This window comes from Tribolium castaneum, chromosome 10, assembly GCF_031307605.1.
Source record: "Tribolium castaneum strain GA2 chromosome 10, icTriCast1.1, whole genome shotgun sequence".
In the NCBI taxonomy this organism is placed as follows: Eukaryota; Metazoa; Arthropoda; class Insecta; order Coleoptera; family Tenebrionidae; genus Tribolium; species Tribolium castaneum.
In genome coordinates this window covers 5,057,001-5,076,690 of record NC_087403.1, presented here as the reverse complement: position 1 = coordinate 5,076,690, position 19,690 = coordinate 5,057,001, and the positions used below count along the sequence as shown (strand labels likewise).

The 19,690-nt window shown below is 38.0% G+C and overlaps 2 protein-coding genes across 8 annotated transcripts in view; one reads left to right on the top strand and one right to left on the bottom strand.

Moving 5' to 3' along the window:
- LOC659760 (uncharacterized protein) overlaps positions 1-19,690 on the bottom strand; it is a 30,237-nt gene that overhangs the window by 835 nt on the left and 9,712 nt on the right. Inside the window, exons 1-8 of one of the 5 annotated variants that reach the window (XM_015977735.2) lie at positions 12,799-12,980; positions 1,288-1,535; positions 1,141-1,235; positions 873-1,098; positions 697-826; positions 420-646; positions 279-370; positions 11-234 (exon numbers count right to left, since the gene is read on the bottom strand). In XM_015977735.2, coding sequence (XP_015833221.1) covers positions 11-234; positions 279-370; positions 420-646; positions 697-826; positions 873-1,098; positions 1,141-1,235; positions 1,288-1,482 — 1,189 coding nt within the window. In that variant the 5' untranslated portion in view covers positions 1,483-1,535; positions 12,799-12,980. Of the gene's footprint in view, positions 1-10; positions 235-278; positions 371-419; positions 647-696; positions 827-872; positions 1,099-1,140; positions 1,236-1,287; positions 1,536-1,842; positions 2,330-2,922; positions 3,410-3,436; positions 4,922-12,798; positions 12,981-19,690 lie in introns of those variants that run through there. The other 4 variants (XM_008202342.3, XM_015977726.2, XM_008202343.3 and 1 more) reach the window with 4 other exon arrangements.
- LOC659897 (ELAV-like protein 3) lies at positions 5,829-18,170 on the top strand. 3 transcript variants are annotated; one of them, XM_008202340.3, is made up of 7 exons: positions 5,830-6,274; positions 9,326-9,757; positions 11,087-11,190; positions 11,350-11,503; positions 12,052-12,090; positions 12,980-13,211; positions 13,277-18,170. In XM_008202340.3, exons 2-7 carry the CDS (start codon positions 9,553-9,555, stop codon positions 13,599-13,601), a joined length of 1,059 nt encoding a protein of 352 aa, XP_008200562.1. In that variant the 5' UTR covers positions 5,830-6,274; positions 9,326-9,552; the 3' UTR covers positions 13,602-18,170. The 3 variants fall into 3 exon arrangements, with proteins under 3 accessions (XP_015833244.1, XP_008200562.1, XP_008200561.1); XM_008202339.3 differs by lacking the exon at positions 5,830-6,274 and adding an exon at positions 7,561-7,739; XM_015977758.2 differs by lacking the exon at positions 12,052-12,090 and having other exon boundaries at positions 5,829-6,274.

The following is a 19,690-nucleotide window of genomic DNA, read 5'->3' as shown; positions in this document are numbered from 1 at the left end:
AAAAGGATACAACTGTCTTCCGTATACGGAATGGTGACGTCAGATCCTTTGAGTTTGTATCCAAAAAATGACACTTCAAATGTGTAACAGTTGACGCGGTCGCTTAATAGTTGGCATAGGTATCTTCTAGCAGTGCCAATTTTCTTCGGATCGGCGTTGAACATCGCATTTTCGGTTAAATAATCGTCGGCAGTTGTCGCTAGTAGTTTCGGAAATAGAATATGCCGCTCATACCTACACCACACGAATTATTTTTATTACAAGATTGTTTCTATTACCTGTAGACGTCTTCGTAGGTGTTACCATAAATAAAACAACCTTTCAGGCTCGAATGGGCATGGATATCGATCACAAAGTCTAGTTGAAATTCCTGGGATTTTAAATTAGACCGCATAACCACCGACTGATTTTATTTGTACCTTATTTTTGTCCAAAGTTAGCAACATTTCTGTTGCTGCCTTCAGGGTCGGGTGGCTCCAGGGTGTGGTCAAATGCCACGACCTGTTTAAATCAATTCCCATCACCGTACTTCGGTAATTCCCCAAAAAGACCCCATCAGGGTTCAGCATTGGAATTATTTTAAAAATAACGTGGTCCCGTAAAGTGCTTGCTATCGCATTAGAACTTATCAACAGTTCCAAAAGCCCTATTAATGTTTTTATGAAATTAGAACATATTTCTGTGTGACGTTACCACCTTGACATACAAAACTAGCCGGTGATTCACCGGGATGGACTCGCGCCATTATCGCAATAACTCGCCGTTTTGAATTAGGCTTAGACCGGTCTAAAGAGCCGATTGTGATCAGGTCTAACCTTCGTTTTTGCTAAAACCTTTAATTAATTGAACGTTGGGAAAGTGGAAGAAATTACCACGCTACTGCCTAAAAGTTCCCTCTGAAACGACTCGTTCAAATACGACCCTTTCGATTCTAATATAGATAAGAACATTTGAAGTTTGGAATAGGTAAAAGGTGGGGCTAAAGCAAACTGGAAGACTTCGTCTTCCCGGTCAAAACCGAACGAGAAACTTAACACATAGTGCCCTTGATGTGCCGAAGATTTGTGATAATAAACATGTTGTTTTGGGATTCTTTGCCTAAAAGTTGGAATTACGACGTCCAACATTCCGGGAACTTACCATTTTTGCCGGCTCGAAGACTTAACTAACGGAGTCAGATTGTCGTTAAATAAATTTCGATTCTTGCTAATGTTGACAATGTTAAAAATGACCCTCTGTAATTTGACCGGTTTAATTGAACCTGGCAGAATGACAAATTCCCTTTACCTGGTCTTGTTTAACATTATCGACTGTAAAATTAAACCAGAACCTAATTCGGGGGCTACAGGTATCAGGTCGAATGAATAAATCATACTCATATTCGTTGACTAAATCGACTCTACCCAAATTTCCTGATTCGAAAGAAGCATCAAAACACAAATGACCTCGTTTTGCTTTACCACTGTGGCCTGGCGGTCTCATTATAATTCGATTTACATTACCTAAACCACCCTCTCCGTCACTGTCGTCGCTATCTGTAACAAAATTTATATGACATTTCATTCTGAAACACGAGCGAGATTAAAAATGTTGGGGTGTCTTATTTAAATCGCGTAATGCACGTGAGATAAAAACAAATATTTCATTGATTGATTCGTTCAGGAAAACACTTACAACACTTTTTACAAAACTTCACCTAAAAAAAGTATTTGATTCCATGCCAAAATTTTTCGTTATATGAAATCTCTATCAAATTATTCCCTCGATTTATTCCCTCGACATACCCATACTGTTGGAAGGGTGCCATATGCAGATTAGTGTGCAAAAAGTGCCCGTTTTTACCTTTATGGTGTCGCTAATTCACGGTGTGAATCAAGCTCCAGAAAATGAGTAAAACAAAACAGTCTGTTGACAACACGCGAGCCATTTTAAAAGAAGCCAAAAGGTGTCAATTTTGTCGATACAAATCCGCTTCTTATCCGTCTTATGTGATTGCACTTTGCCACATTTCGAACTTTTAAGGCGACTTAGTTTAAGTGTAGTGTTTCAACAAACTTTCAAATTTTCAAAACACGCCATTTTCCGATATCGCAAAACTAACTTATGCAATTTGAGGCTTTTGCCCCAATTTTTATCGCAACCGCAACATTTTAAAAGTACAGTTTAGGTAAATAAATATATTTGTTGAGTCGGTGAATAATTTCTTATTTAAAAGAGATATAGGGATATAAAAATTTGTCCCGTACTACATTTTTATGCGTTAAAAAAATCGACCTCAGCGGGAACCTTAGTAGTGATTTATTAATTGCAGCAGTTCAATTTGTAATTCAAGTATGAGTATACAATGTATACTGCACTGAGTTCTTGCAACATTGCAACGTTATTTATTGATTTATTGTACAGTTGTGTGCACAGTATATCGTACGAAATTAAGTGTCAATGACATATTTTCTTGCGCCCAAAAACAAACCTGCCAGTGTTTGGCAAATATTTTTCATTAAAAATAACTGAAACCTATAATCGATCTGGAATAAATTACCATTCTTGTATAACCTTCAACCCTAACTAGCTATCATTACGGTGAAATGAATAGACTCATTTGGTTTGATGTCAATCAATCAATTTATGCGCTTGAAATTTTAATGCAAAAAAGCAATCTTCGATTAACAGTAAACCCGTTTTTCGCATTTTCTTTCGTAGGTGTTTCCAATCAAAACGTTTCCGGGAATATAGATTATAGTTTGCGAAAGTTTTGTTTTTATTTATTCAAATAACGGAAGCATGTGGTGGTGTTTCGAGGGTCTCGCTGCATAATAATGATCGTTAATGTATGTAAGGGTTGGGAGTATGAAACATCGCATGAAATATGACAATTTCATGTAATTCGTGAGATAAACACAGACCTTATAAAAGAAAAATTACCTTCTCTGCGGTGGTAAATGCTAGTGTGTTGTAATGGATCACATGCAACTGCCATCTCAACATTAAAAAAGTTAAAGAAAATATTTAATTGTGTAGGCTATCTATAAACACTAGGTTGTGTAAACTTGTACTGCAACTACCCCAGGGTTTAAAAGCTTGCAAAGCGTTAACCGTGTAGTGTTATCAGAAATAGAATCAGATAAACACGGAATCTAAAGCTTTTAAACATTGCATGGAACTAAACTAATAGGTTCATAATTAAACTTTATGGCAAGGTGTTATTTCCAGCGGAAAGGTGGAAATAAGCGGCTTTAATTTAATTGGATCGGGGAAGTGTTTCTAAAAAAAGAGCAATTTGTGTCAAAATTGTCTCATTTGGTGTGTTTGCTCTAATATCGAGGAAAAAACCCTCCATCTGCTACCCACCCAACTCGTCCAGTAACTCGATTTCAAACTCGAAACTAATCGACTGTCCTTAAAGATTTAACTTTTCCTAATTAGGGCTGTTACATACCTTCTCCAAAATCGCCCATTATTCTGCCCGACAGCCGTCAAAGCAGACACTCCAATTTAAGTATTAGCACGCAATGCTACAAATTTAGAACAAACCAATAATCGATTAGTTTTTGCATCATTTGGCGGTTTCCGACATATGACCGCCACCTCCCGAATTTGTCTTATGACTGACTTCCGCTGTCAATGTTGACAATTTTTCAGCCACAAGTTTGATCAATATACGCTATTGCATGCCTTGACTCCCCGAAAACTTATTTCGCCCTAATTATAAGTATATTGTTGCGGGAAATTTGGTTATTAACCTCATATTCGCCTAGACGCCACTAGGCACAACGCCGGTACCCCGCCTTCCCAGTCATTCAACTTTCGGTACGCACGGTATCGTACCCCGAAAAGCGGACACTATTGGGCGCACCTCGTAGATTATTCTATCATTATCATAATCATAATGTGCATTCAAAGGATCGAAGGGTCAATGGCCGGAAACACAACGCGCAATGCAATTGTGCGTATTTGGTTGTATAAAACATTTGTTTAACATATGGAACAGCCAGACTAAATTGAGAATACATCTTAAAATTAGATCTCTCTTAACCCAGTTAAGAGTAAGGTAATGTATGAAACAGCTTTATCGAACCATCTTCCAGTTGGCTTCTCGCTGAAGTCGAGCTTTATCAGGGAAAGGTCGAAACTTTATAAAGTGTGCTGCCGTTATGGCTTTTACATGCAATTTATTCCATTATGCTAATGCACATTCAGCAAAAATCAAACGATTGTTTTCCTAGCCGTCCAAACCACGTAAAAAACTTTCAGTTTAAACGGGAAAATGATATTTGTCAGAGCAGTTATTCGATAAACTCACTTACCATGTAATCACAATTATTTTACATAACATAAAATTGGCTCCAAGCATACGTGTATTTTTGATTTGGCGTTTTTAATTTCCCAACTTTCTTTTGTTCTTTGTGTTTCCCAAAAATTAATGAGCTTTAGCCTAAACATAGACGTAATAAACATAATTTTTGTTTCAATGACCAGCTCCTGAATTACACGATCCAACAAATTGACCCATTTTTTCCCTCTTTTAGACGAAGAAGGGAGTACTAGAATGACTGTGAGTTCAAAACTAGGTGAAGATGTGTTTATGATGAATGCGACATTCCATTTTTTACCCCTGAATATCTGAAGTTACCAAAACCAAATTTTAAACAATTTTTTTATAGGGGTGTCTCAAAAATGGCGAATTTCGAGTTCACAGCACTGTAGAGAATCACTTCACTAATCTAAATATATAGAAACAAAATAAAGATTCGGGGCTTCCCCTCAAAGATACTTTGGTTTGAAGATCACTCTTAGAATTGCGTTTTCTTCAAATGCAGGCTAAAAGTTTCAGTAGATGAGTGTGTAGAATAATAATTTTCCAAAAAAGTTGCTTTATTTTGGAGAAAAAAAGTCTTGAGTTTTTGTAATTTGCCGTTCCATTTTTAAGAAAAATTACAAAAATTTAAGATTTTTACACTACAACAAATCTAATTTTGCTTCTATAATTTTTCGGGAAATGCAACTTTCAGAACTTTAAGAGTAAGAGCGATTTTCTCAAAATTAAAGAGATTTCAAATTCGCATTGAGCACTCTAAAAAATCCCCTTTCATCTAAAAGACGATTTTAGTATTGGGTATCTGTAGCTAATAAAAAATGTAGTGAAACCGTCTGGATGCTTTTCGACTTTGGTTGACGTCTGGCAATTCAGTGAAGTGCAACAGTTTTTAATTTGGGAATATTTCAGACTATGTATAATATACGCGTGCTGTTTTGACATTTAATCTGTGCTTAATTTGCATCCTATAATTGGATCGTCAGAAAAATGTATAAAAAGTGTTTCAGTTGCGATTGTTCTAAAATTTTGACTAGAGATCAATAAATTGGAAAACTGTAACGCGCTTGATAATGGAGTTTAAAACAGCCCTTATTTAGTCAGTCTTTGACGGAAAACTGACCATTAGGGTAGGTTTTTGTGTCGAGAAAGCTAGTTTTTGTGACTGCGTATCGATTGGTGTTTTTGAGCGGTGTTTTGGGGTGCGCCAGGAAGAAGATGATTAGAATGATGTGATCGGTCTAAGTAAGATGAATGGGCAATTAAGCGTGCGTAAGGATGACGTATTTCGCGTACGGGGAACGGGGATGTGGGGAAGGAGCGCGTTATCCTTGGCGGAGCGCCTGTAGACGTCTGGCGGCCGGAGGCAGGTGAATTGCAGGAAGAGTAGCAGCGCATGAATGGGGGCGGCGTCGGCAGCGGCGGCCCCGGGCCAGGGGTGAAAGCGCGCGCAGAATATCGACCGTTTGCAACCCCTGGCCGACACCCTCCTCACCAGCGCCATGCAACACCATTTAGTTATTGCACTCTCTGAATAACACTTGTGTTACGTTTGGTAGTGTACGTTATGTAATAATATCATTCCTTGCATAATTACTTATTACTAATAATTCCTACTACTATTGTCTATATTTAATCAATAGTATAAATATATAAATTATTTAAATATTTATTGAAAGTTTCATAGTTCGGTTAATTATTGTACTCTAGGTTGGCTTAATAACCTTGCATCGTTAGAAAATTATTATATTTAATCATCTTTAAAAATAAGTGCAATCCTTTTTAACGCCTGTTTTAACTACTGATCACTCCCGTCATTGTACAATACTCATACATTTCTTCCATCATTACCATTTCTCTTCAATCTCGCACTGTTAGTGGATACGTAATACAGTTTGAATCGTTTAAACGTTTTACAATAATTTGTGCTACAATCTTGGGATTCAACACCAACATCAAGGGGTGAGTAGTTTTTTTTCCAGTAGTTGGGCCAGCACCTGACCAAAAATCTCAACCTGCCCCAGTCCATTCTTAAAATTCGCAAAACAATTTACGTGAGTTGTAATGATTAGCGCGATGCCGGTAGTTTGAGCTGGAGTCGCGGGGGTTGCGACTGTGGGAAGGGAGTTGTCGACGATCAATACTACAGCCGGCCTGGCCAAAGCCCGTGCCTCGATTACCATTATTCCTGTATGCCATGCCTCCCACGCGATGTCGATTTGCAATCTCGACTAGATTTCGGCCGATTTTGAGCATTTCCACCCCGAATTTGCAGCGAAGGTCGCCCGGAACGCAAATCCCGGCTTTGTACCAGCTCGTGAACTTGGCGTATTTTCATCAAAAATATGACATTTATAAATAGTTTTTATTGATTCTCAAAACACACACCATTACTTGCGTTTATACAAACCGAAATAAAACTAGCCTCAAATTCTTTTCGCTCGTCTCATCAAAATTCAAGCGTTTCACGTGCGTGCATATTCATTGACGGCCCAATCTGGATGTGATCTAATCTCGCCCTTAATAGGTCAGGTCACAGCCGACACCTGGCCAGAGTGGTACCATATGGACACACCAAAATTTCCAAAACACGCGACTCGGCTTTATAAATAATTCAAAGTTCAAACGCGATCGTAATCACTCCAGATGTCATTAAAATGCCGCTGAAAAATTAATAAGGACCCTAAATAAATCTCTCTGAAAACTAGAGTTGCGGGTGAACGGCCTCCAGTCTGGGAATAAGTTTGACTAGGGGCGAAAGGGCCTCTTTGTATGCCATCAGCTGTTCAGTACCCACTGATTAGGTGCACCCTTCCCCCTTGTTATTAAACCTAGACTGCGATAGAGCTACATCCAATATATTCAACGTGTGTTACTTCAAGGGTGGTTCAAGGCGTCTCTTTTTAGATGCCAACTTACCCTCTTTAATTTGCCATATGCCGCACGTGCTACAAAAAACCAAACCAGTTTCGCTGTGCCATTTATGCTATCATCAGGGATGCGTACATTTGCAAGTTTGTGTTAACTTTTTATCGCCGATGATAACGAGGGGTGAGTGCGGCGCGGCGCAGCGGCAAATCGCCGTTTGCGCCATTCAAGTCAATCGGAAACGTGCAATTTCGTGCTATTGGAGTAAATATTCTATTTCAGTTTTAGTAAAAATTTGCTAAAAATTAAAAATAGAATAGAAATTTATAATTGCGCATGTGCATTCAACTCGCGATACCTAGTTGAAAGCCCCCACTGTTCCGTACCGGCGTTAATTGCAGTAACAGTCCCGAGCGCGCAGACTGCTGTTTCATTTTTTATTTTCGTTTTTATTTTTGTTTCGTTTTTCATTTTTTTTCCGTTTTTGTTATTAGTGACCGAAGCTGACACCTCAAAATCACTATGTGGCTTTATGCAAATGTGACTTCCTGACTCTTAGGTGAGTTATCCCCGCTACTGTCAACTCGAAATAATCAATAATTCACCTTCCTCTTATCGCAATTTTTTATTAGGTTTTTTCGAACGCACAAAACATATTGTTAAAAGCAAAAAGTTTTTTTGAAAACGCGCCCTCCTTTTTTGTCGAAATTTTATTTTTGGAATTGTTTGAGAGTCAGACTGAAACGCACGTGTCTTAAACCAATCACTTGAGCGCTTTTCCGAACGTTACACCTCCTCAAATCTTCCTCTAACATGGTCACCTTATCAGATAATTGACCAACAACCATGCGAAGTGCATTAACTACCAGACATTATTTTAATGCACTTCTCAGCTATGTTTTCATAAACCGGTTGATAGGCCGCTGATGGTCAGTTCCACGAACTTACACCGCGATTTTATGCCGAAAATATCAGTATTACATTTTCAACCACGAAGAACTACACTAGAAATTCTTCAAAATTTTCTACGATTTGTGTATGCTTCTTTATCCGAAAATAGACCAGCGTCTATAAATACGACCGAAATCAAATTCATGTGCTCGTGAAGTAGGAAGTCACTTACATAAAAAACACCCAACTTTATAATAGTACCCAAAATAATACATAATACAATACCATCGGGAAAATTCATCCCCTAGACTAGAAGACTTTAACTTTATTTCTTTGGTACCTCGCAAATTACATTTACCAGTTTGTAACTGGTTAGTCAATTGATGGTTACTATCAGTTACACGTGAGTACCTATCTGGCCATCGCCAGTTAGTACCTGGAAACTGACAGCTATTAAGTTACTATCTGGCAGTTTACAGTTACTAATTGATAACTGGATTATTTTATATTATTATTATTTTATTTTTTTTGTATCTTTTTTTTGGATGATTGGCACACACATGAACAAAATAATTAAATATTGTCACCAATAATAGCACAGAAAACAAAAATAAATGAGTCAGTACTGTTGCAACTAGTCATATTTATGGCCAGTTAAGTAGTCTGAGTTCCGAGGGTTGTTTTGACGTCCGCTCGTCGACACAGACACAGAAAATACGCATAAGTGGTATTTTGCGCTCTGTTCGTAACGTATGTTCATTTAACAGAAACTATAGGTTGATTTTTTTGTTTAGTCAAGGTAACATGAAACGTCCCTTGTAGTTGATAAATGTTGATGAATTCGCGTTCGGTTTCGATTTTAAAATCTGGGAATCGATTAAATTTTATAAAATTTTGGTTGTAGTGACTGAAATTTTTACAAATCTGTAATAATCGTCTGGTAGAGTACGTGGGACAAACCGATAAAATGCCAGTTTAAGTGTTATCAGCTGGCTGAGTTGTGTGAATAATTCGGTTTGAGTATGGAGGCACAAGAGTGATAATAAATTGTTGTAAAATGCAAAACAGTGTAATTCCGAGTGTCTGCTCGGGATAATCGAGTTAATCTCGTTAGTTCTGTTGGTGATGTCACCAATATGGCTTCCGGTGTTTGCTTACCTAGACAATAATTGTTTCCTTCTTTCCGGTCCATTTCCTCGATGAAAACCCTCCAGTGCCCGCCGTTTTGCTTAATCTCGTTTTTTTCTCTTTCAGATTGTAGAATAGGGAAATTTTCTACCCTTTCATACGAAGATTGTAATAGAGTTCAAAAAAAGTTGAAGAAGTAAACCAAGCGCGTTAGAAATTTCGTATTGTTTTATACTCGATTAGTGAATTAAACAAGTTGATTTTAATGTAAAAGAAGTTCTTCGCAAGAAGACAAAACAGCCGCCACCATTGAGGAAGTTCTAGATTACGATTTTGAGTTCAGCGACGAAAACATGATGTCCAACGGATTAGACTCGGGGGTTGTTGGACAACAGAATGGAGGCAGCGGGGGCCAAGTCGGTGGGGGTCAAGAAGAGTCCAAAACGAATCTCATCGTTAATTACCTACCCCAAACCATGACACAAGAAGAAATCCGATCTTTATTTTCCAGTATTGGAGAAGTCGAAAGTTGCAAACTAATCCGCGATAAAGTCACAGGTATGAAGTGTGCGATTATGTAATTATGTTAGACGATCCAGAGCTGTGTTTTCCTTCCGGAATGACTACTCCACAAATTAAAAATGCTGCTGCCTATATTTAACCAGTTTGTTTTTACGCCGCTAAGTTAACAAACTTGGACAATTTTATAATTGAAACATGGTTGTAACCCAAATGTCGTTCATAGTTAAACAGTAATCCACGCAATGTAGTTATTTATAGGACTTATAAAACTTGTAGCAGTGCCAAAGTATTATTATAAACTGTAATCGATTTTCCTACATTCTGAAATATCCACGTTGCCATTAATTCAGTTCGATAAATGTAAACAAGCGAACGAAAAATCACCAAAACGATAAAGCTTTACACATTTCATGTCACTTGACAGTAATTAATACGCGAATTGCATACATACTCACCGCTGTTTTCTTATCAGACATTGTAAATTATGCCAGTGCACAATGATTGCTTTTTATTTGGCTAAGGGTGGACATTGAAAATTTGGACCACCTTTATCGCGACAGTGGCACGCGAACATTGTTAAATGTTCACGTACGTCTCGCGTAATTTCGAAAACAATTCAATTGATAAAACTACGACGCTCCGCCACTGGTGGCCTCAAACTTCCTGTACAATGATTAAATTGGAAACTGTTTAGAATTAAACATACCACTCGCTCGTGGGAGAGTGTTACAAATTCTGCGATAACGCGATATCAGAATTTCTTTTTGAAAATCGCTCGCGTTTTTATTACCTTCCCAAATTTCGCCGCTTCCCCTTCGTCAATGAAAATGAGTCATTGGCACGTGTATTGTACCCTCGCATATGTGCTCAAGGGGGATGTGAGTGTCATATGCTTTTTTCGAAGCTTCATTCAATTGTCTGTGTATTTTATCTGCATCCCGATCGGTGTATGTAACGATTTTACTCCAAACTACTCTTAGACAATATTTGTGCCTTATCTAGTAATAAGAAAGGCAGGTTGTTAAAAATGTATTTGCTTTAATTTGGTTGAATATCAAGCAAATATTTATTCTGGGGGTCTTTATTAGAAAAAATCGTTAGTAAGGCTGATATGCCATGTTATCGATCGGCGTAGGGATTCACTATGAATGAGTCCGGGTTATTTGATTTCCTGAATGGGATAGGGAGTTGTAGGCGTTTATTTCAGGGCACATTTACAGTTTGTAACACCTTTTGTTTATGTAGTTTATGGTTGTAATAAAGTTGCTTGCTTTGATTTTTGTTTAGTTTTTTTTATTAACACGTATTTTTTCGTAATTCGGTTTCCTGCAGTGCCTGGGGTTATCACTAGTCCATTGCTTACAGGGCAATCACTTGGTTATGGCTTCGTAAACTACCACCGGCCAGAAGATGCAGAAAAAGCAATTAATACATTGAACGGATTAAGATTGCAGAACAAGACAATTAAGGTGAGGGCAAAAGTGTTAATTGTTTGAGAGTCGCGGACGAATTCGCGAACGACAGGGTCATAGGCATAAATCGTCGGCTTAGATGTTTGGAATTATTGGAGTTGGCAAAGTGCGATGATTTTGGCATCGGATCTGTAGCAGGATGTGGTTTTCTTTCAGGTGTCATATGCACGGCCAAGTTCCGAAGCAATCAAGGGTGCAAACCTGTACGTTTCCGGATTACCGAAGAACATGACCCAACAAGATTTGGAATCCCTGTTTAGTCCGTACGGTCGTATAATAACATCGCGCATTTTATGCGACAACATAACCGGTAAGAGTCTGTCGTAACGTCATTTTTTGTATAAACAACAACCTGCGATCGTACACTCTGCGATAGTATACACTGCCGATAACCAGACTCAGACACACACACAGAGTGTTTGATCGCATCAGCCTTGCAACAACCAAGGTTGCAGTTCTTCGCCGCGAAGATTCGTGGGCAAAGGAGGTACACTCGAGCCTAAATTCCCAGTTTGAAATTTTAGTTGCGTGTGTGAGAGTGGACCAGGTCCAGGGATGTTTGCCGGTGGAGTTGATGCCACAATCACAGTAACATACATACAGAATACATCAACATACTTGCAGTTTGTTTATTGATTATTATAATCAGTAAATATTTCGTTTTTATTATTTTTATTGGATGTGGTAGCTTTGATTTAATTATTAATATGATTTAATTCAGAGTTACTGTTGAAATTTGGCTTTCATATCTGAATAAAACCAGCGGCAGTCCGCGGTGGGCTCCACCCGGTTGCCGTCAATTCACAAATTTTTGTCTTACTGTACCTATATTTTGCGTTTTTCTCTTCTCTTCCCTAGTACGTCAATTTGTCACGGGGGCCGGAGAGAATTTGCCTGGTACGTACCTCTCTCTCTCTCTCTACCATAACACCCAAATGAACACCACCCACAACCACCAAATCCACTCTTTGGTTGTTCTGTTTCGGGCGCGATCATACTATCTATCTAGAAGTTTCAACAAGTCAAAATTCAGGATGGCGAGTTCACCAGAACGCTAACGAAACTGCATTGTAAATGTTTAGTTGCTTGAACGTTCGTGTCTTTTAAGTACACCAATGTTCTAGAGAAGCTGAACGATGCACCCCTCCCCCCATATCAATTGACAGAGTCTAATTCTAAATTTAATTAATCACTCTTGGTTCATTCAGTTTGAAAAATTCATTTTGCTTTTGTTTTTATTATTTTGTTGTTATTGTTTCAGTTTTCTTTATTTTGCATCGTGGCATGTTAATTTTGATTTGCTGATTTTTTTTCGTTTTTTCGTTTATTTTGTATTTAAAAAAGAGCAGAGCAATCACACTACCCAACACATTATACACTTACATTCATACAACACACATAACATACATGACTCAACACAAGCCAAAAAGTGACGACGATATTACGACCTGTTTTATTTAAAATCTGGAATTGTCGTTGCTTTTTCCGAACCTGTATACACTACGAGAGGCTGTTTACGAATGTGCTTGAAGGTTTTCAGTTGATGTACAATGATGCATGATTACCTTTACTGCACTTGGTCGATAATTTGAACTTTGATTATACCTTTCAGTATTCCAGTTGATGTTAGAAGGAGACTTTCATAAACGGCTTGCTCGTATCGTCATTAAAAATCAGATCGTTGATACTGACTTTACGTAAATCAAATAAATACCAAGAGCGATCTGATTTTTATTTAGTTGCGAGTGTCGGTAAATTTATGAAAATGTTGATGTTTCCGATCCAGGCCTGTCGAAAGGAGTAGGTTTCATCCGTTTTGACCAACGTTTAGAAGCAGAACGAGCAATTCAAGAACTCAATGGTACCATTCCTAAGGGCTCCACCGAACCTATAACAGTGAAATTTGCCAACAACCCGAGTAACAACAACAAAGCCATTCCTCCATTGGCAGCTTATCTAACTCCCCAAGCCACTCGCCGTTTCGCTGGCCCTATCCACCACCCAACGGGACGATTCAGGTTGGATGTCGAAGCGCCTGTGGAAGGATAATAAATCGGTAACGTTGATCGTGTTTTGCTTCCAGGTATTCTCCGCTGGCCGGAGACCTGCTGGCCAACTCCATGCTACCCGGAAACGCTATGAACGGTTCCGGTTGGTGCATTTTCGTGTATAACCTCGCTCCAGAGACAGAAGAGAATGTTCTCTGGCAGTTGTTTGGCCCGTTCGGAGCCGTCCAGAGCGTCAAAGTGATCCGTGACCTGCAGACGAACAAATGTAAAGGTTTCGGCTTTGTCACGATGACCAATTATGACGAAGCCGTGGTAGCCATCCAGTCGCTAAACGGTTACACGCTGGGTAACCGTGTCCTGCAGGTCAGCTTTAAAACGAATAAAAGTAAAACTACATAGAGCGACGTTTAGTCAACACCAGCGCACTTGCCGGACGCTGCGCACACGCCGCCGATATTTAAACATTATTTATTATTTATTGTTCACTGTTCGTGTAAATTATACGGGCTCTATGTAGGTAATTTAATGCGACGGTGTGCGACAGCGATCGGCAGGAACGGGGGCGCCCGCCAAAAGCGCACCTCCCTATTTAATAACTTAGTACTTATAAAAAGATACGAAGCTAGTCAGAAGTGCATTCGCGTTTCCTAATAGCAAGATTTCTACGGTCTGATGTTTTTATTTAATGTCTATAAAAATTGTGCCATCACCGTTAACTGACATATTGGGAACTCGCCCAAAGATTCATAATAGCTAAACAATATATATTTACATGTAGTATTTATTGTATAATTTCGTAATTTCGTTCAAGATGTAATTGGTTAGTATAATTTATGTATATTTATATGTAGTGTTTTGTGTATTTCTTAAATTGAGACTAGTCGCATCAACAACGGACACGCAGGCTCTGAACTTGAGTTCGGTGGTGTTGTACCGTTCGTTGTATTTGTAATTTGTGTTCGCGGACGGCCGTGGCGGCGAGGGTTGACTTTAAATAAATAAATTACATAGGAATATATTTATATATAATTGATTAGTTATGTCTGCATGTGATAGGTGATGGGCACCAAACTACATGTTAATAAAATTATAGGTTTTACGGTTTTACCACCAGTTAGACATTTTATATCGGACTATGCTGAAAAGCGTGACTGACTAGACGCGGACGCAGACGCGGCATGGACGACTGAAAATCAGTCACACCCTCACCGCACCGGTGCTCCGTTTATTCTTGATTGTGTGTTGTGTTTAGTTTCACGTTTACCGGATTTCAAGCCACTTACAGCTTTCTGATAGGAAGAATTTGCGTGGTTTTGCTTTGAAATGCCATCAAATGAGCGACGGCAATGCTTTAGCGAGACCACAACTCTCCCATTAATTTATTATTTCCTTATGATTTATTTTCTTTTCGTTTTTGGGAACGAAACGGACGTTTCGTGCCGGTTTTGACTTATACTTTGTTAATTTTAGTTTGATTATTTTATCAACCTGGTTCGTTTATTTATTTCCAATATAAATCGATTAAAATTTGATTTTGATTTTGTTTTCATTTTTGGTTTCATTACAATTACATTTCCTCTGTTGTGATGTCTCACGGTGTTCGCTGACGTCGATGCAACTTGCTACTACGCATTGCACAAGCGGCGCGACTATTGCGATGATATTGATCGCAGAGGTCGCGCCGCCTCTAACCACCTACAGACTAACCAGCCACTTCCACTAAAGAATCACTTTATTTTTATAAAACACTCGTACCTTGAGATCGGATAATAATGAGTATATCGATACATACTATTTTATAGAGCATGCTATTAACAATGGCAGATTGTGTTTTGGCATTTTGATCAGGACCATTGCCACTTCATTATACGTTTACGTATTGCATGTATCGTCGGTTTGATAAATAAGCGAAACGCACACGCCCGCCCGGCAGCGCAGAATACGAACATGTACATAGAAATTATAAGTTTGATCGAACTAGGCAAATAAGTACAATTATAAGGCGAGTCTTGTAGCTTTTTTGAAGGGCAAGCGAAACGAACGACTAGCAACCAGGCGAGGGAGTGCAGCGGACTTATTACTATACCAACTAGCACCAGTAGAGAAAATTTAAACGGACCTCCACCGACAATTCGGACCTCAAAACCGACCACACGAAACTCGAAAAACGACGCAACCCCAATGATAACGCTGACATACACAACACGTACGTACTATTAATATTAATAAGTAGCAGAAGCGCGTTCTAAAGCGGTGCCAGAGGATGCACTGTTCCGAAACTATACGCCGAAACAACGCCGCGTTAGAATGCACCAATTTTTTCATTTATTTCTATTAATGATATTACGTAACCACCTCAAAGACACTACGGGTTCACTTTGTAAGCAGTTTTGATTATTACCAACACAAACCACCGAATGAAATTCGATACTTCTGTGTAATCTATACGCTTTATTCAATAATGCGAACCGCAACTACGCATTTTTTTCGCACAATTTTGGCTGACTATTCGATTATTTATTTATTAAAGGATTGAAAGGTAAACTTCGCTTGCCTTCGGCTTCAGACAACGAACCACTACTACTATACTACTCATCTTTGCCACATTTCCATGGTGAGTACTAATCAAATCATTGCGCGTGACAATTCAAAAAAATCAACACCAAAACAACAATTCAATCATTTTCTGCACAAAACTGCTTCACGGGACCATAAAAAGCGCCACGACTTGTTTAAATATTCCAAACATATCGGTTTCGTTAATAAAAACGCACAATTAGGAGATGTGTTTTTGAGGTGGTTGCGTAAATCGCGTGTTTGCGGTTTTGGGGTTGGAATTTTGAGTCGGTTTGAAAAAGTTAGAGAAAAAAATGATCGGGATGAAAATGAGACGATTGCCCCCCGTTTGTGATAGCCGGGCCTATTTGCGGGGGGCTCCCGAGGTCCAATCGGGCGCGGTCTGGGATGTTATATATAGGCTGGCCGGAAAAAGACCGCGACCATCGCCGCGAACTCCACTGCAAACGCGTACGGGTCGACGTACAATCTTATATTGTATACAGTCTAAGTCAGTAAACAGTTAGTGTTCCGAGCACAAACTAGTGACGTAGGTGATGTTATTGGTTACTCTGGCCTAAATCGAAACTCGTGTAGACTAATTCCATTTACAGAACAACGATCTATTTCAAATGATATTATATGTCTATCAGCAATGCTTGTTTACCATTCTTAGCTTCTATTTGGCTAGCCATTTGCTAAATATACCGCTTAACTTTTTTAATCATTGTATATTAAATTGATATTATTCTGATTATTATGTATTATTACTTATTACGAGATATTCTATTATGGTCATGATTGATTATTAATTATTATGGATTACGTATATCACTATTACGTATCTCTACATAAGGGTTATCTCTTTGTGTGTTGTGTAGATCTCTAGCGTAAGTGTAACATAGTACATATTCCTATTGGTTACTTTCTCTATGTGTGTAGCTGTTGTGTTGCGGGCGGGCGACCCGGCGAAATGGGCGCCGCGACGCCAGCGCCGAGACGCTCGCCCTGGATGCGGGTTCGCCCAATCCCGCCCGGCGCCAAGCAGGGCTATAGCTCAAATATTGTTGTGACGAGATGCATTCCATTATTAAGAAACCACTGATTGATATATACATATATTATATACTCATACTTATATTCTATCTGTTTTGATAAAATGGTGGTTATTATTATTATAAATATCGAGTGCAAAAGTTATATGTACAGAGGTTATATTATTAGGAAGTACAGTACCTCATAAACTGTAATTCATGCAATAACTTATTATAAGAAAGTTCTTATTACAATATACTTAGCTTTAGTATAAGAGGCGAGGTTTGTAAGATCTTTTGCTCTACACTACCTTGCGGCGGAGGGTCGTGCTGGCGCGGACGCGTTGCGCGTTCGGCTCGGCCGTCCGTCTTCCCTCCTGGTGCCGCGAGTCTTCTAAAGGACAACAAAGGACTATGGAGTCAGCTAGCAGCTAGCAACTAGCAATTAGCGTTGTGCTGTCGGATCCGGCAAGACCCGGCAAGGATGGAAGGTGAAGTGATCAAGTCAAGTATTCAAGTGACGATGACGACATATCAACAGACCGACTCCCGACACGGTGCACCCATCAAGCCCTGCTGATGGAACTGAACTGATTCACTAATAAATATTACCGAAAACTAATTTAATAGCCGAGCAACCGTTCTAGTAGTCGTACATCACATAATGAAAAATAACAATAATTTTAAAAACAATTACCAAAACATCGTACTAGGAGTAGTAGTAGGAAGCCGCGGCGCGGACCGCAGTCTACACCTACCTACTACCAACAAAGGTCAGATCTCTGTGTTTCCAACTTTTAGTTACGTTTACTTATTATTATACTTAATATTAAACTGTTCATTGTCTTTTATTGCTTATTGTCCAGTGTCACATGCTGCATTTGTGTGTATTATTGTCATTTGGTGGTTATTTGTAATCTATACTATTTATTGTATCAGTAATTGATATTAGATATTGAGTATTAGTTGAGTCGCCGTAGAGATTCGGGAATTGTATCCAGCAGACGGTAAACGGTCTCCGTGCAGTGTTTAGTTATTTGATTGATTGATTGATGTCGATTAGCTTGTTTCGGGTTTGCTTCGATTCGGTTCAGATTCACGTTCGATTGGGTTTCTTTACGAGAAGGCTGTGGAAGCTGGGAACCAGGTCATCGGATAGTGCGAACAGTAGGCTAAAATAATAAGTACACTGGCACTGGACACTGGCAAATACTAAGTATGCAAGTGTAATCGCATCGCCATTGCGTTGCAGTCAGGACAACTTTAATATTACACACAATGTTATTGTGTATTCCAGGCTAGAAGTCGGTGTAATGCAATATTTGTACTTTTCCATGTTGACAAAACTCAATACAATAAAGTATAAAAGCTACATTTACATTGGGTTCTAATCATTCCCTTCAAAGTTACTATCTACTATTTCAATTTTGTAATATATCGTATGTATAAAATAGACCTGATACATTTACGACTATTCGATTTTATTTTTATTTCTTCTTACATGTCGTCTTTTACAATCATCAATGATCCTTGTAAAATCATCAACTCATTGTTTATGATAGTCCTTTAAGTACCTCTCAACTTATACACTCTGTCCTTTATTATTATAAATAAATAAATACACAAATTTATTTATTTATATATCTATTGCTTTCTGTTTTTCACAAATAAGTGAGTGTTCGATTTTTTTATCCGCACATAACATCTCTTATTTGTGCTTCAATAATTTAAAAACGGTAAGTACGTTAAAATAATTAGCAAATATATAATAATCTACATGCAATAAAACTTTTTTTTACCCACAACGGTCCGAAGTATGATTTCATTGTCCTTTGTTTTTTGTTTTAAGGGGGCATGGCCCTTTTGATGCCGTTGACCCCACTTCTGGGTATCATTAAACTCAAAAAAAATAAAGCTGATTTATTTATATCTCCAAAAGTCGATGACGTTATTACCTGAACCGTGTCAGGTCAAATAAAAAAAAAATTATGACGAAGAGATGCAATTAAAAAACAAAATCGACCTATCCTCTGAAACAATAATAATTTTATTCCAAAATTTTGACTCGCATACTCATAATAAAACACAAACATCAATAATAAAACCCATGTCTGCTGGACGAGACGTTTTTCTGAGAATAATACATAACGGGGAGACCCCAGAAAGTCTGGCACAAATTTTTCTTGCGTCATACCTACTCGTAATAAGTAATATTTAACAACTACAGAAACTAACAAAACAAATATTTCGATTATTAAAAATTAGAATAGGGAATTTTGCGTAATATTGGTTGTATAACCATCAACAATTACAACAAAAGTTAAATGATAAATTCATAAATTAATGAATAATACAGTTATTTCGTATGCACGAGTATCAAGGCATTTTTTATTACAAATCTATGTAAGATCATATGACTTATAATTAGTAATCATAATGAATGATAAATAAATGTATGATAATGATAATTGCCGCGGAGCATATTGTTTTTCCGAAATCAAACACAAATTTGGACTAAATTTGTACAAAACTTTTTTTGGAGGTCAGGTTAATGCAAAACGAAATAGCTATCAAAACCACAAAGCAGGAAAAAAATTATCTCATGTAAATGATGACACAAAAAAAATCATTTATTTAAGAATTAAAAATAATATTTAATGAATAAAATTTTTTTTATTGAATCAAATGTTTTTTGGTCACTATGTATGTGAACACAGGGTATCAACAATTAAAATTTTTCTGCATATTCGTTGTATTTAATTAATTAGTTAGGGATTTGTTAATAAATTCACAATGTCTTGTGTAAAAAAAAATTATCCTGTGCTGTGCGGTTACATATTTATATTTGTAAAAAATAAAATAAAAATTTTAAGTAGCTAGTGCCTTTCGTTTTATTTG

Excerpts from the sequence above, each read along its gene's own strand:
- LOC659897 (XM_008202340.3), top strand. The coding sequence starts at position 9,553 with ATGATGTCCAACGGATTAGACTCGGGGGTTGTTGGACAACAGAATGGA. Across the intron at positions 9,758-11,086 it reads AATCCGCGATAAAGTCACAG|GGCAATCACTTGGTTATGGC; the intron begins GTATGAAGTGTG and ends CATTGCTTACAG. Across the intron at positions 11,504-12,051 it reads TTTATGCGACAACATAACCG|TACGTCAATTTGTCACGGGG; the intron begins GTAAGAGTCTGT and ends TCTCTTCCCTAG.